Source organism: Dasypus novemcinctus, chromosome 4 (assembly GCF_030445035.2).
Source record: "Dasypus novemcinctus isolate mDasNov1 chromosome 4, mDasNov1.1.hap2, whole genome shotgun sequence".
NCBI classification, from domain to species: Eukaryota; Metazoa; Chordata; class Mammalia; order Cingulata; family Dasypodidae; genus Dasypus; species Dasypus novemcinctus.
The window spans coordinates 90,712,145-90,725,950 of NC_080676.1; the positions used below are offsets into that span (position 1 = coordinate 90,712,145).

At 36.7% G+C, this 13,806-nt stretch overlaps 1 protein-coding gene across 1 annotated transcript in view; it reads left to right on the forward strand.

The window, feature by feature from the left end:
* Positions 1-11,070, forward strand: part of LOC101412177 (uncharacterized protein NECTIN3-AS1-like) — a 156,709-nt gene extending 145,639 nt beyond the window's left edge. The window contains exons 2-3 of the mRNA XM_071214481.1: positions 5,476-5,966; positions 6,196-11,070. Coding sequence (XP_071070582.1) covers positions 5,476-5,966; positions 6,196-6,507 — 803 coding nt within the window. The 3' untranslated portion in view covers positions 6,508-11,070. The remainder of the gene's footprint in view (positions 1-5,475; positions 5,967-6,195) is intronic.
* The last annotated feature ends 2,736 nt before the right edge of the window (positions 11,071-13,806 follow it).

The following is a 13,806-nucleotide window of genomic DNA, read 5'->3' on the forward strand; positions in this document are numbered from 1 at the left end:
TTACATTTATTGATTTACTTTGTTGAACCAACCTTGTAGACCAGAGGTAAAACCCACTTGATCATGGTATATAATTCATTTGATGTATTGTTGAATATGATTAAAAAGTGTTTTGTTGAGAATTTTAATATTTAATATCTAAGTTCATTAGAAAGATTGGTCTTCAGTTTTCTTGTGGCATCTTTATGTGGCTTTGTTATTAGGGTGATTGTGGCAACATAGAATGAGCTAGGTAATGTTCCTCTCACTTCTGTTTTTTGGAAGAACAGGATTGGTGTTAGTTCTTTCCAGAATGACTGGTGGAATTCACCCTTGAAGTTACCTGTTCCTGGGCTTTTATTGGTTGGGAGGTTTTTGATGAGTACTTCATTCTCACTACTCATGATTCATCTGTTGAGTTATTCTAGTTCTTCTCTCATCAATACAGGTTGCTTATATGTTTCTAGAAATTTGTCCATTTCATCTAAGTTATCCATCTTGTTGGCATACAATTTTTTCATAGTATCTTCTTCTTAAGTGCTTTATTTCTGTGGGATCAATGGTGCTGTCCCCTCTGTTGCTTTTTATTTCATTTCTTTGCATATTTTTTTTTTCTTTATTAGTCTAGCTAAGGGTTTGTCATTTTTATATTAATCTGCATATTCTTTTTTTCTTTGTTAGTCTAGCTAAGGGTTTGTCATTTTTATTAATCTTTTCCAGGACCAGCTTTTGGTTTTGTTATTTTTTTCCAGTATTCTTTTTTATTCTCAATTTCATTTAGCTCCACTCTAATCTTTGTTGTTTCCTACTTTCTGCATGCTTTGGGATTTGTTTGCACTTTTTCTGGTCCCTCCATGTGTGCAGTTAGGTCTTTGATTTTAACTACTTCTTCATTTTTAATAGAAACATTTATGGCTAAAATTTTCCCTCTCAGCCATGCTTTAGTTGCATTCCATATGTTTTGGTATGTTGTATTCTCATTTTCATTAGTTTTGAAGTAGTTACTGATTTATTTGGCAATTTCTGCTTTAATCCACTGATTGTTTAAGAGCGTGTCATTTAACTTCCATATCTTTGTGCATATTCTGTTTCTCTGCCCCTTATTAATTTTCAGCTTCGTTCTGTTGTGGTCAGAGAAATTACTTTATATCATTTTAATCTTTCTAAATTTGTTGAAACTTGTTCTGTGGCATAGCATGTGATCTGTCCTAGATACTGATCCATGTGCATTCAAGAAGAATGTATAACCTGCTATATTTAGGTGTAATATTCTGTACATGTCTGTTTGGTCTAGCTCCTCTAATATATTATTCAGTACCTCTGTTTCTTTATTAACCCTCCATTGAGATATTCTGTCTAATGGAGATAATAGTGTATTAAAGTCCCCCACTATGATTGTAGTTTATTAGATAGTTTCACATTTAAATTCTATTTTGTCTGATATTAATATAACTACTCCTGCCCTTTTTTGGTTATTGTCTGCACATACAAATGTTTCCCAATCATTGACTTGCCACCTCCTTATGTCCCTGGGTCTAAGGTGAGTTTCTTGTAGATAGTATATAGATAGGTCATATTTCCTTCTTCATTCTGCCAATCTGTGTCTTTTGTTTGGAGAGGTTAATCCATTAACATTCAGTGTTACTATTGCCGAGGCAGTACTTACCTTAGCCATTTTTTTTTTTAGATTTATATACATTATATTTTGTTTTATCTATCTGTTCTATTATCTATGCAATTTCAGATGTTCTGTCTTCAATGTCACTAATTCTCTCCCTTGCCTGTTCAAATCTGCTTTTATGTGCTTCCAGTGTATTTTTAATTTCTTGCATTGTGCCTTTTATCACCACCATATCTGTTTTCTTTTTATATATGTTTACAATTTCTTCTGTATGTTTCACCAGTGTCTTCATAATATCCTTTTTCTCTTCCTTCACTTCATTAAGTTGATTCATGATATTTGTTTGAACATCCTTGATTAGTTGTTCCAAAAATGTTTTGCATTTTTTCCTGCTTTCTAGTTTGTTCATTAGACTGGCCATGTCTTCCTGTTTCTTAGTATGGCTTGTAATTTTTTACTGGTATCTGGGCATCTGTTTATATGATAGTCTTTTTCTGTTAATTAGCTTCTCTTTCTACTCTAGGGTTTTATTTAATTTTGTTTTGGGTTAAAGGTCCTCTTTGACACTTGCTTCCACTTATTTTTTATTTTTATTTTTAGGAGGTACCTGGGATTGAACCCAGGACATCATACATGTGAAGCCCAACCACTGATCTATGCCCACTCCATGGGCTTCCACCTCCTGTATATCCTTGTAGTTGTATGTGTTCCCCTGAAAAAATATTAAGACCTTAAAAAAGGAAAGAAAGAAGAAGAAGAGAAAAAGGTTTAAAAAAAGAGAGAGAGAAAAGGATCTATAAAAAGATCCAGGAAAAAAGTAATAAGAATGAAAAATCATAAAAAATAAAAAGGAATAAGAATTAAAAAAAAGAATCAGAAAAAATAAATAAATAAAAGACTGGAATCATGAGAAGAGTAGAAAGAAATGAAGACCAAACAAGAGAAGGTGGAATGAAAGAAAAGCAATGATAGAAGTAAAAATGAAAGACAATAAGGGGAAAAAAGAAAGAACAACAACAAAAGAAAAACCAAAAAAAATCACAAGTCTACCTCTCAGGCTACTAGCAATCATCGAAGGCTGCCGGTGCTCAACAGTCAATCATCCTGTGGCCCACCCTCTGTAGGTAAGGTACCTGGGTATAGAAAAAAAAAAAAAAAATAGAGACTAAGGAAAAATAAATAAATATAAAATATAAATTTTAAAAACTAAAAAAAAAAATCAGTCTAATTTCCCTGTAGAGAAATTGCTTGTACAGCAACTCTCCTCTACCCCAGGGAGCTGGGTGAGTACTTGACAATTTGCTGGGTTGTTCTCTGGCTCCCTTCTCTTCCAGCTGGTTGGTGTCTAACAGCTTACTGTCTGCTTCTTCCAGAGAGCTACCTTCTCTCCTGGGTGCCTGTCAGCCCACCCTCTCAATGATCCAGTTACTCTCTCAGCTTTCCCTCTGCTCTCCCTGGAGTCACTTCAGCACTGGCTGGCATCTTTCCTTTTCCAGGGAACCAGCTGAGATCTGGTCCATCCACCCTTTCTCTCCTTCTCCCATTCACTTCTCTCTCCCTGAATTGGGTGGATGCCAGTCCTCACACATGTTTGCCCTACAGCTCCATCTTATCAAGAGCCTGCTGAACCCTGGGACATGCCCCTGGTCATCCAGTGCCTTTTCTCACTTTCAGAACCAGATGAGCACTGTTCGCCTGCCCTATTTCCTATGGCTTCCTATCCCCCAGCCAACTGGGCCCCCTTCCTTAGGTGCCCTTTCTTCTTGCCCACCTTGTCCCTTAGCTTCCCTTCTGCTAGGTAAACCTGCCTACCTTCAGGCAGTTTTTGTAGGAGTGCAGCCTCTCGAGCAGCTCTATTCTGAGTGAAACCAGCCATTGACATCACAGGCTCTGTCTGGATTGGTAGCTGGATTTATAGCTGAGTTACTGACCTGGGGTGCTCAGCTTTGTCCCCTCAAAATCCAGTATGTTTGTTCAGTCAGGAGGTGGCCCAACTAAAGGAAAGAATTGGCCTCTAGAGTCCAGGCCTAAGTGAAATATTAAACAAATTGATTGGACCTAGAAATTATCTACTGGAGAGACAGAATATAAAGACTTATATTTTGAAATTGGCAAACATTACCAAATACCATGGAGATACTGGATATCAAGTGAGTGAGAGTTCCTGCCCTATGGACACTCTATTTAAACCTCTTATTATAATTCAAAGAGATGATTGTTTTAGGTACAGAATGCTATTTGAGAATTGAAATCAGTTTTCTTCCTGAGGGAATCATCTAAGCCTTCTTAGAAGAGGTGATGGGCCAGGCAATGAAGAAGAGGAATTGCAGGCAAAAGAAGAGTGTTCAAAGGATACAGTGATTTCAGGAAATAACAAATCGTCTATTTTCACAGCTACATAAAATATCTGAGAGTGTATGGTAGAGTTGAAGTTGGACACATGGTGTAGAATCAGATCACAGGGCACAGCCTGTGATCTTGCTAGGGAGGTGGAGAGGATAGCTTTAAATAAGGATGAGACATGATCAGATTTATTTTAGAAAAATCAGAGTCTCATAAAATTGCAGGTCAGGCCGATGAGGCCTGACACAGGGCTGTTACCAGGGAGGTGGAGAAGCAAGGTTGACTTTTAAAGGCTTGAATTTGCTGTGCTGACTTCTCTTTCTCAGTCCTGTTCCCACCCATTTGAGGGCCTCTATCATTCTTCTATAATTGCTGCTTCAATAGTGACTTTTGTTAGAGGAGACAACTATATGTGAGCCTATATTCATTTATCACATGAAACTTTTGTTACCTCTCAAAGATTTTACCAAACTTTTCTAACAGTATAAAACTGAAGCTAATACAATTCCATGTTAATATATTTGGAAATAAATTCTCCTTTTAGAGATCATCTTTTGTGACAAGTAATATCCTTTGAACTTGGCATGTAATTTAAATGACTTACATCAAATGCATTGATTCATTCATGAAACTTTTGACATTTTTTGTGTGAAGGTACCATTAGCATCATTGAAGTGTAACCAAGAAGTACTAGATGTTCCCTTGTGGAATTCCTCAACCCTGCTTTATTCTCTCTAGCCACAAACCAAGGAACTTTCTAAAAGCATTTGGTTCATTCATTCACTCAGTTATCTGTTCATCTATCACTAAATAAATATTAAGAATTTTCTTTGTGAAGGCCAAGTAATGACATGAGGAACACATAGGAGTGGAAGAAAAGTCAAACAGAGAGTACTAGATGGACCTCAGAGTTCTCAGAATATGAAAATACCCCCAGACTCTGGGCAACTTGACCTTTACTACTAGGGGTTAGGAAGTGAGGTTTTAGCTTCTTAGATACGTAGGTATCTTATTTCTGCCTCTATATTCCTCTGATAGTTACTCTAAACATTTATTCATTGGATTCTGTACTGTGGAATTGTATGTCAGGTCACAATTATTTCAAGAGATGAACAACAAAAGTATTTTCCATTATGTATTTCTAGGATTTTCTTATTGATCAGAAAGGGACAAAGTAGTATACTTTCCTAGGAAAGTATGATAGAAAATAGTATTTAGAAATACTGCTCTGGAAACTTATTAAGTTTTTAAATACTGTTTATACTCAGAGATTTACGATAGGCTTCACAGAATCTTATTGAACCCTAGTTTTATGTGACTAAGAGGAACTCCATTGTCCAAGTAGCAATTACTTAAATGATTTTTTCTCTCCTTTTAGGCCAAGAAGAATAACCTGAGAACTCTATCTGAAGACCACTGAACTCCTTCAGAGATGAAGAGATCTCTGACTTAGTGCAGCTCTTGTTACTGAGGGAGTAAATCATTGGCTAGAGTCAAGGTTCTAACCACTTGCCTTGGCATTTGACTCTCAGTCTTTTTGTTGTTTCTTCTTGCAAAGCTGGCTGGAGTCAGCATAGTTGGTCAAAAAAACAACCTCAATGAGAGAGGGTGGGAACCTCCAATCTCCATCCCAAAACATGTTCCTGAAGACTTGAACATACCAAATACTCAAGAGAGAGAGGATAGATTTCACTTATGGGAGAATGACCCTCTGAAGAGAAGTTTGGAATCATCATCATTGAAGGGGACACCTGAGAGTCATGCAGCTGAGGTTTTACATGATCCTGTTATCCCTCCAGTCCAGAGGAGAAAACTAGATCCACTTCCCAAAAGGCATAGGTATTTTAGCAAGACACGAAGGGCAAAGAGAACCAAGAAGAATAAGAGGAAGGTGAAAAAGGAGGCCCACTGTACCTGCATTCTCCCAACACCTTCGGTACCACCAGAAAGTGAAGAAGAGGCTGTAGAAAAAAAGCTGACTCTACCCAGTTTCCAGGAGGTTAAACCTGACCTTCCCAATGAGGTAACTGTGAGTTCATGGGGATAGAAAAATTCAGGGCTGGCCACTTTTCCATAGGAGAACTAATGACAGAACACTCTTACTTGGAGAAGAAGGAATGGGTGATAAGGAGCTTGAGAAACAAATGGATTCTTGGGCCCAGACACAGCATGAAAGAATTGGCTCAGAGATAATGTCCTTTCTTGTATGTGTGCTGGTCTGGAAGGTTTTTAACTTCTTTTCCTACTTGCAGGAATTAAAGAAGCAGCCAGATGAGAGTGTCTGTTTGATGCATCAAGAATGTCAGCATAAGTCCTGTGAACTCTCAGTGTCCCAGGAACCTGGACCCTCTTCTCCTACAGTGACATCTTTGGCATCACCACCACTGTGCTTTGGTCGTTTCCTAAGCTGTGTCTGCCAAACCTTCTCAAGATCTAGGAAGGAGAGACTTCCCAGAAGAAAGGGCAGCAAGGAGAGTGAGGCAGGAGATGATGCTAAGACCCCAAGACCTGGCCTGCTGAAGGGTCTAGCCAAAAACAAAGTACAGCCCGACCAAAACCTGTAGCAAGTTGAAGTTCATATATGTTTCCCTTGTGTTTATTTTTATCATTTTCTTTGTCATTGTTCCTGATAGCTGAATTCTTATCTGTCAGAGAGATAGGGAGTTGCTTTAGTGCTGAAATCCTCAAACCTAGAGAAGTAAAAGCAAACTAACTTTGAGGCTTTTAATTGTACCCATTGGTGGGAATACTTCTTTCTTCCTTCCTATTAAGTTGAAATGGGATTCACCCTTGAGCAGCAATTCCCAAAATTCTTGTGTATTTCACTCCTATATTCAGTTGACTTAATTTTCATAACTTCTCTGACTATGGAAGCCATATTAGAGGAAAATATTTTGTTACCATTTTGCGTGGTGATTCCTGCTATCAGCCACCAAGTGGAGACTCCTCATATACAGCTTCTCCCATTGTCTTTTACCTTTGCCTAGAGATTCATTTTGTGTTCTGCCTTTCCAGCACCTTGCTGAAATTGGCCCCTTTCTATTTGATTTGAATAAGCCTCAGGAGATGGTGGCTGCTGCTGTTCTTGAACAGGATACCACTACATCTCTTCTATTTCTAGCCAGTATTTGGCTTCCTATCTGTTACTTGTTAGTGAGTTCCCTTGCTCATTCTTCTGAGCTGTGCCTCTGGTGTTTCCTGGCTATCTGTATTTGAAAACATAGTCACATGGTAATGTCATTCTTTGTCATTCATCAGCAAGATTCTCATTAGAACTATGAAGTTCTTCTGAGAATCCTAAAGAAGAAAAAATACTTCAAAATTTCAAAATCATTTCATTTCCCCTTGTTGTCCTGGTATGCTAGGTTGAATCCTCTTCCCAGAATATAAAATAAGAGTTTAAATTAACCTTATATCCTCTTTTCAGGGAGGATGTTTAAGAAGAGTTTGGGAGTTTCCCTGTAGCTTTCATTACCTGTTGGTACTTCCTACATTCCTAAAGTCCCAATTCACATAAGTATAATAAATGAAAATACAAATATAAATACATGTGCCAGGTGTCTGCAAAAGACAGAAAAGGGTTGAGGTGCTTTTTTTTTCCCCTTCCTCAACACTGAGTCTGATGACTATAATTAATGCACCTAAACATTATAATTGGAGAATGTCATCAATATGTTTGTTTTGTTCTTTTCTAGACTGGAACAGGGTTTTGTACCACTGCAGAATATGGTTGGGAAGGGAACAAAATGAGTTGCAAGAGTTGTGGTAAAGACCCTCGAGGCTGCTTCAAAAAAGAAACCTTGAAGAAGTCTTGTAATTTGGGGAATTGCATATTAGAATTTGAAATATTTTTAAAATGTCCTACAGTGTTTAGAGTAAAATGGAATGCCTTTCTAAATGCAGTCAGGCTTTGATGCCTTCAGTAAGCTGAAAAAGTGGTTGATGGTCTCGTTTTGCCCTCCCTCTCAATGCTAGAGAGTATGTAGTTTTAATTTAGTTTTACACATGGGCTCAAACTATTATATAAATTTTAAAGTAGCTACACTATATTATTTTCTCAATGCAATGCAAAAATATAACCCAAGCAAGGCATTAGGTGGGTAAAATCCTGCCTGACTCATTGAGCCTGTTATTAAAATCTCAAAGGAAGGTAGATGTTAGCATTGCTCTTAATAGTGTATATATTATTGTTATAGTTTCTTATTATATGATGTTTCAGGATAAGCTGCTCTATCATAGAAAGACTATGAAAATTTGGAACCTAGTAAGCCATATCCCTAACCCCATCTACAATACTCTTTCACATAAAGTTTATTTACAACAAATTTAGAAAACAAGTTTCAGATAAAGACATATCTTCCTGTACTAGCACTTAGGTTTGAAATTCTTTTGCTTATGTGTCTTGGCCTCTTGCTTGTAAATTGGAGAAAGTGTGTCCACATCTCTTTTCTGATGCATTGGTGCCTGAGAAAATATATGTTGTTAGGTTTCAGATTTTGTGTTACTATCTTTATGACTTGAATTATTAAACACAGTTTATGACTTAATATAGCTGTTTTTCTGCAAAATGTATTTAGAAAAACAGTACAGCTGTATCAAAGTAAAGCAAATTAAAAAATAAAACCTGCGATAGAGAAAGCCTAGGGGTCATTTTTTTATTGTTTCCCCTGCTAGGCAGATAACATATTTTTAATGTGCTGCAAGCAAAAATAATTGGCAAGTATAAAAATGATGATATTTAATGTACTGTGTTCCTGTTTTTCATGGGAACTCAAAGAACTTTACATTAGCTCACCCCTCTGTGGAAGGTAGACAGGTGGTGTTGCTGTACTCGTTCCTACAGTTCAATTAAGCTGAGAAATTAAGCTTTCCATTGTTGTTGTTTGGTTTGATTTGGTTTGGTAAAATCACTCATTAAATAAGATAGGGAATTAGAATACAAGTTCTTCAAAGATTATTTGACCACCAGTCTATCATTTTAGGTTTTAGATATGATTTCTTTTGCTCTGGTTCCTGTTCTTGCATTCCATATTGAAACACTTTCTGTTGATTATTTTGTTTTTGCCACCTTGTCTTCATATTACCATTCAAATTCAAACTAATGTCTATTCTTACCCAGAAATTTTTAACATAAAAGAACCCTGGCTAATTTAAAATTACACAAAGACCAATAGAAAAGCTTTATTTATTGTCTGAGCTTTGACAGAAAGGTAAACATAATCTAGTCCTACCCTTTTATCTGTTGGAGGTATCTGATACACAGAGGAGTTAGGTAGCTAGTTAGTGACAAAGCTAAAACAAACAATAACTAACATTAGATTCAATATTGTACTTTATACACAATATCTGCAATCATCAAGCAATCTGCATAGGGTTAGCATGAATATTTTCACTTTACAGATGACATCATTCACAAATTCAAAAAGGCTCCAGGACTGGCAAGTGACTGATGCAGAATTCAAACTCATGTCTGTTGCACTACAAAACTTAATGCTCATTGCATTCTACCTTTAAATGTTATAATACTATAAAACCTTATTGTTGCCAACTAACTCTCTAATATTCAGAACAGGCAGTTTCTCATATTTACCGAAAAACTGGAAAGATAAAGTCCTATTAAAGTGACTCTTCCAGGTGAACTTTCCATATTGGGCAGTAAATAATAAAACCTAAGCATGATTGATAAGAGAATATTGCACTGTAATATAAACAAAAGTTTTAATCATTACGTTCAGTTAAACAGATGATTACTTAACTGAAAAGTAATCAAGAAAAAGGATAACACATAATCTAAGCAGGACTCTGACTTGACAGGGTCACCAGACAAAGCATAGTAAAGATGAATTAAGTCCCATAGAAAGTTAATAGACTTAAGGGTGTTTCTAAGCAGCTTTCAGGTGAATTGTTTGGGGTTTGGGTAGCAGAGAGACAGGCTCCTCCTATGTAACCTGATGACCCTTGAAATAAGTGAGTATGCTCCTGCAAATGAACTCTAGGCTTTAAATAGGAAATTTGAATTTTCTCACGCTTGGAAACATTCTTTTCATTCTGATTTGACAAGGCCTATTTCAAGACAAAAGAAAGAACAACACTGGAAGATTCAGACCTCTGGGCCCTGTGTTCATGGAATGCTGTTCTCTGTTTTTTCAAATTCAAGACACATGGACAGCCCTTGCACATGGGAGAGTGGACTGGTGCAGATTTCTCAAGCTGTTTTCTGGGAGCTATGAAGAATTGCAGCAATGCCCCGTCAAAGAACCTCTGTGATTGACTATTTTGAATGTAGATATGGTTATCACCATATTGGTTCACAGTGTTGATCGAGATGATGGCTTTGACTGGGATCATTGTTTTTTTGTTTTATATTTCTTTTTTTTTCTTGGTGTCTTAAAGTCAGCCCTTCTGTTGGTGAGAGGCCCACAGAGGGCTATTTTCATAGAGGGTTGAATAGTGTACTTGTGCATGATTTTTCTATAAACTTGCAACTTCTCTAATAAAAATAAAGGAAACCTCAAAACATAAAAAATCTTTAAACAAGCTACATTAAGTTTAAATGAATTCAAAATTCTGAGATTCTATTACAAACATTTCTGTGAACTTGATTTCACAGATTTCACTTGATTTCCTGGTTGTGATCATTCTGATTCTATAGCGCTGAGAAAATGCAGTGCTGGATCATTACCGCAGTAGTCCTGGTGAGCAGGACAATAGATTCATTCACAGAAAAGTGATGAAACAGTAACTGGTGTTTTTAATAACTACTGTGAGAAATATTCCTTCATTTCTGTCCCTTATCTTGAAATAAAGCAGTTAAAATGATAGGGCGGGGGGAGACATATTTCTGTCAGCATTTAGTATGAAACCTCAGTTGGCCTCTGATGCTCCATAGGAATCACTAGGTAAAATATATATACAGAGATAAATTAAAAATAAATCAATCTCATAACCTCTTTTATAAAAGCTGCTATTCATTCTAACTTATTATTTGGTCCCATTTAAAATTAAAAGTGTGAAAACTATGTGTACTACTCTTAAGTGATTAAATTCTGCATGTTATATATTAAGATACACAGTTGTGAAACACCTGCCTGAACCTGGACTTAACAATTAAAAAGACTTGATACTGATTCCTAGTTTTGCATTCTCTGCTTTAAAATTTTTTGACTGGTTATTTAAACTCAACCCTTGGTCTCCCCATCTAAAATAAGGTGGGTATTAACACACCATGGGTGGGTTTGAGGAGTTCATGAGATAATGTTTCTGAAAGAGCCTGGTGGCTGTTTTGTGTGTGTGTGTCTGTGTGTGTTTTCAATTTTAAAATTTTAAAAAGATACTTAGATTACATAAATGTTACATTAAAAATGTAGGGGATTCCCATGTGCCCTACTCCTTACCCTTCCCACACTTTCCCACATTAACAACATCCTTCATTAGTGTGGTACATTTGTTACAATTGATGAACACATATTGGAGCATTGCCACTAAGTGTGGGTTATAGTTTACACTACTTTGCAACTGGGATTTTTCATGTGCTGCCTGGTTTCCTTTCATAGCATGGTGGTTGTGTTGCATGAGAGTGTGTCGTCAGAGAACAAGGGTGAAGCTAGGCTTTATGAGCTAGCCTCAGAAAGCAAATAGCATCAATTCTGCTACAGTCACAGGCCCACCCAGACTTAAGGGGAGGAATCACACCACCCTACCTCTCCATGGGAGGAGTGTCATTGTTGCATTGTATGAAGAACTTGTAGGAAGGTAGAATTTCTTGTGTCATCTGGGAAAATACAGTCTGTCACTGTGGGTTCTACATTTTTAAACAGCATTTAGAGGAATACTAATTCAGGCACCTCTGACACTCCCAAAAGTGACAGTACTATTCTGATATATAGGAAATGTTTTCTGGAAGAGGCATATTCTAAGGGAGGAAATATTTGTATGGTGATAAGGAAAGAATGGTTTCAGTTAGATTTAGGAGGTTCCATTGTACTTACTTTTGAAGAAAATTATAAACAATATGGATAGAACAAAGGCATATGGGAATTAGCTGAATGGTAATTTAGCAAAAAAATTTAAATAAAGTTAGGAAACTTCACCTTGTTCTATTGATGCCAAGTGGATGAGGATATTTTGAACAACCAAGGACCTTCAGTGATGGCTCCCTGATATAGCAGTGTTTGCATAGCTAAATCTAATTTTTTCCTTTCTGTGACTGAACAAAGATTTTTACATGATGACTGGAGGCTCAGAAAAATCATGGCACATGAGTCTCACAACAAATTGAAAGTAGACAGAAAATCTATATCTGAGGTATGTACCAACATTCTTTGTCAGTAAATACTTATTTAACTCTCACAGGTGAAATATAATAATCACTGCAGTTTTCCTTCAAGGCAGATTAGAACTTGGCTGAGAACAGTGCTCAGCAGATCAAAAATCAGCAGCTTTGACCCCTTTGTCAGAGGAGAGACATATAACTGGTTTTTCAAAATTGTCTCTTTTAGGACTCTGAATGGAAACCCAGCAAAGTCAGTTTTGCCGAAATCCATACCAGCTGACCCAGGTGACTTTTCATCATCTGTGTTTTCATCTGTTTTATTCACAGCTGAATGCTATTGATTTTTATAACGAGACAATAGAATACAAGTGATAGCTTCCTCAAAAGCCATATTCTTTCTCTGTCAAGGATTTGGGTTGAGAAGAAGAGTCCATAAATAATATTTTTGCTTCATCAAAATATATTTGTACCTTTCAACTTGCCTCCTTCCATGCAAAGAAGACTCTCAAAGCTAGATTATGACTGAACACAGCAGTTCTTATTTTTCCTTCTCATGGAATGTTAATCTGGCAGACATAATCTGCCCTGGCAGAGGAGAAGATTATCCTGTCTGGCCCTTACTTTACTAGCCTCTGAGAAGTACTCTGACATTCATTTCCACAATCAGATTATTTTAACTTGTCTCAAAGGCTTCAGTAATTTTCTGTTTTTTAATAATTTAGCCTCCAGGTGAAGAGCTATGGTAGATAGTGATGAAGCAATCATGATAATTCTTTGTGCCCTATGTCTAGCTAATTTTGTCCAGATAGGGGATCTTTGACAGTTCAGTTCTAATAGAAAGTAATGGGAACACACAATGAAAAAAAAAAAGGATTTTTATCTCCTTAGCTGGACACTTCTAAGAATGGAAGTGTGGGTTCATTTAACTTGGAAAGTTAAAGCAGAGACCTGGGAGCGGATTATGTCTGTTGATGTCATTTAGACCTTCTTGCCATTTACAGGCTAGTATCTGATCATTTATTTGAGTCTAAAGAACTTCTCTGTGCATAGGCACAGAAAAGAAATTGAAGGCCTACTTTTGCAGCTGGAGTTACTATCACTGACACCAATCAGAGGTCAAAAGCAAACTTGTAGTTTTTACTTCATTTCCTTATAGTGATGGCAATACACGGAGCTAAAAACTACATTTTCTGTGAGTTCCAAAGTACTTTAACCTATGTCCTGCTACTGTACTGAATTTAATTTTGTGTTTGGAAGCATGTTACAACATGAGTTATTGTGAAGCTGGGTGTCCTCTTCTTCAAGTTTAATTCTCTTTGTAGTTTAAGTTCTGGTTTTGAATGTCTACCATTGCTTTCAGAAAATTCATTGTAAGACGTCTTGAGATACTAATATGACATAGACCATATTAAAATCTCAGTTTTGCATTGTATATGTTTCTCTTCTTTTTGAAGAAATGTTAAATGAACCTGTTACATTTTGCTTTAGGGAATTAAGCTCAGAAAAACCCTTCAAACAGCATGACTTCTTTAGACAGGTGATAATTTATTGTTAGGCATTCTGAAATGGTTTGCCTGGCAGAAATAAACAT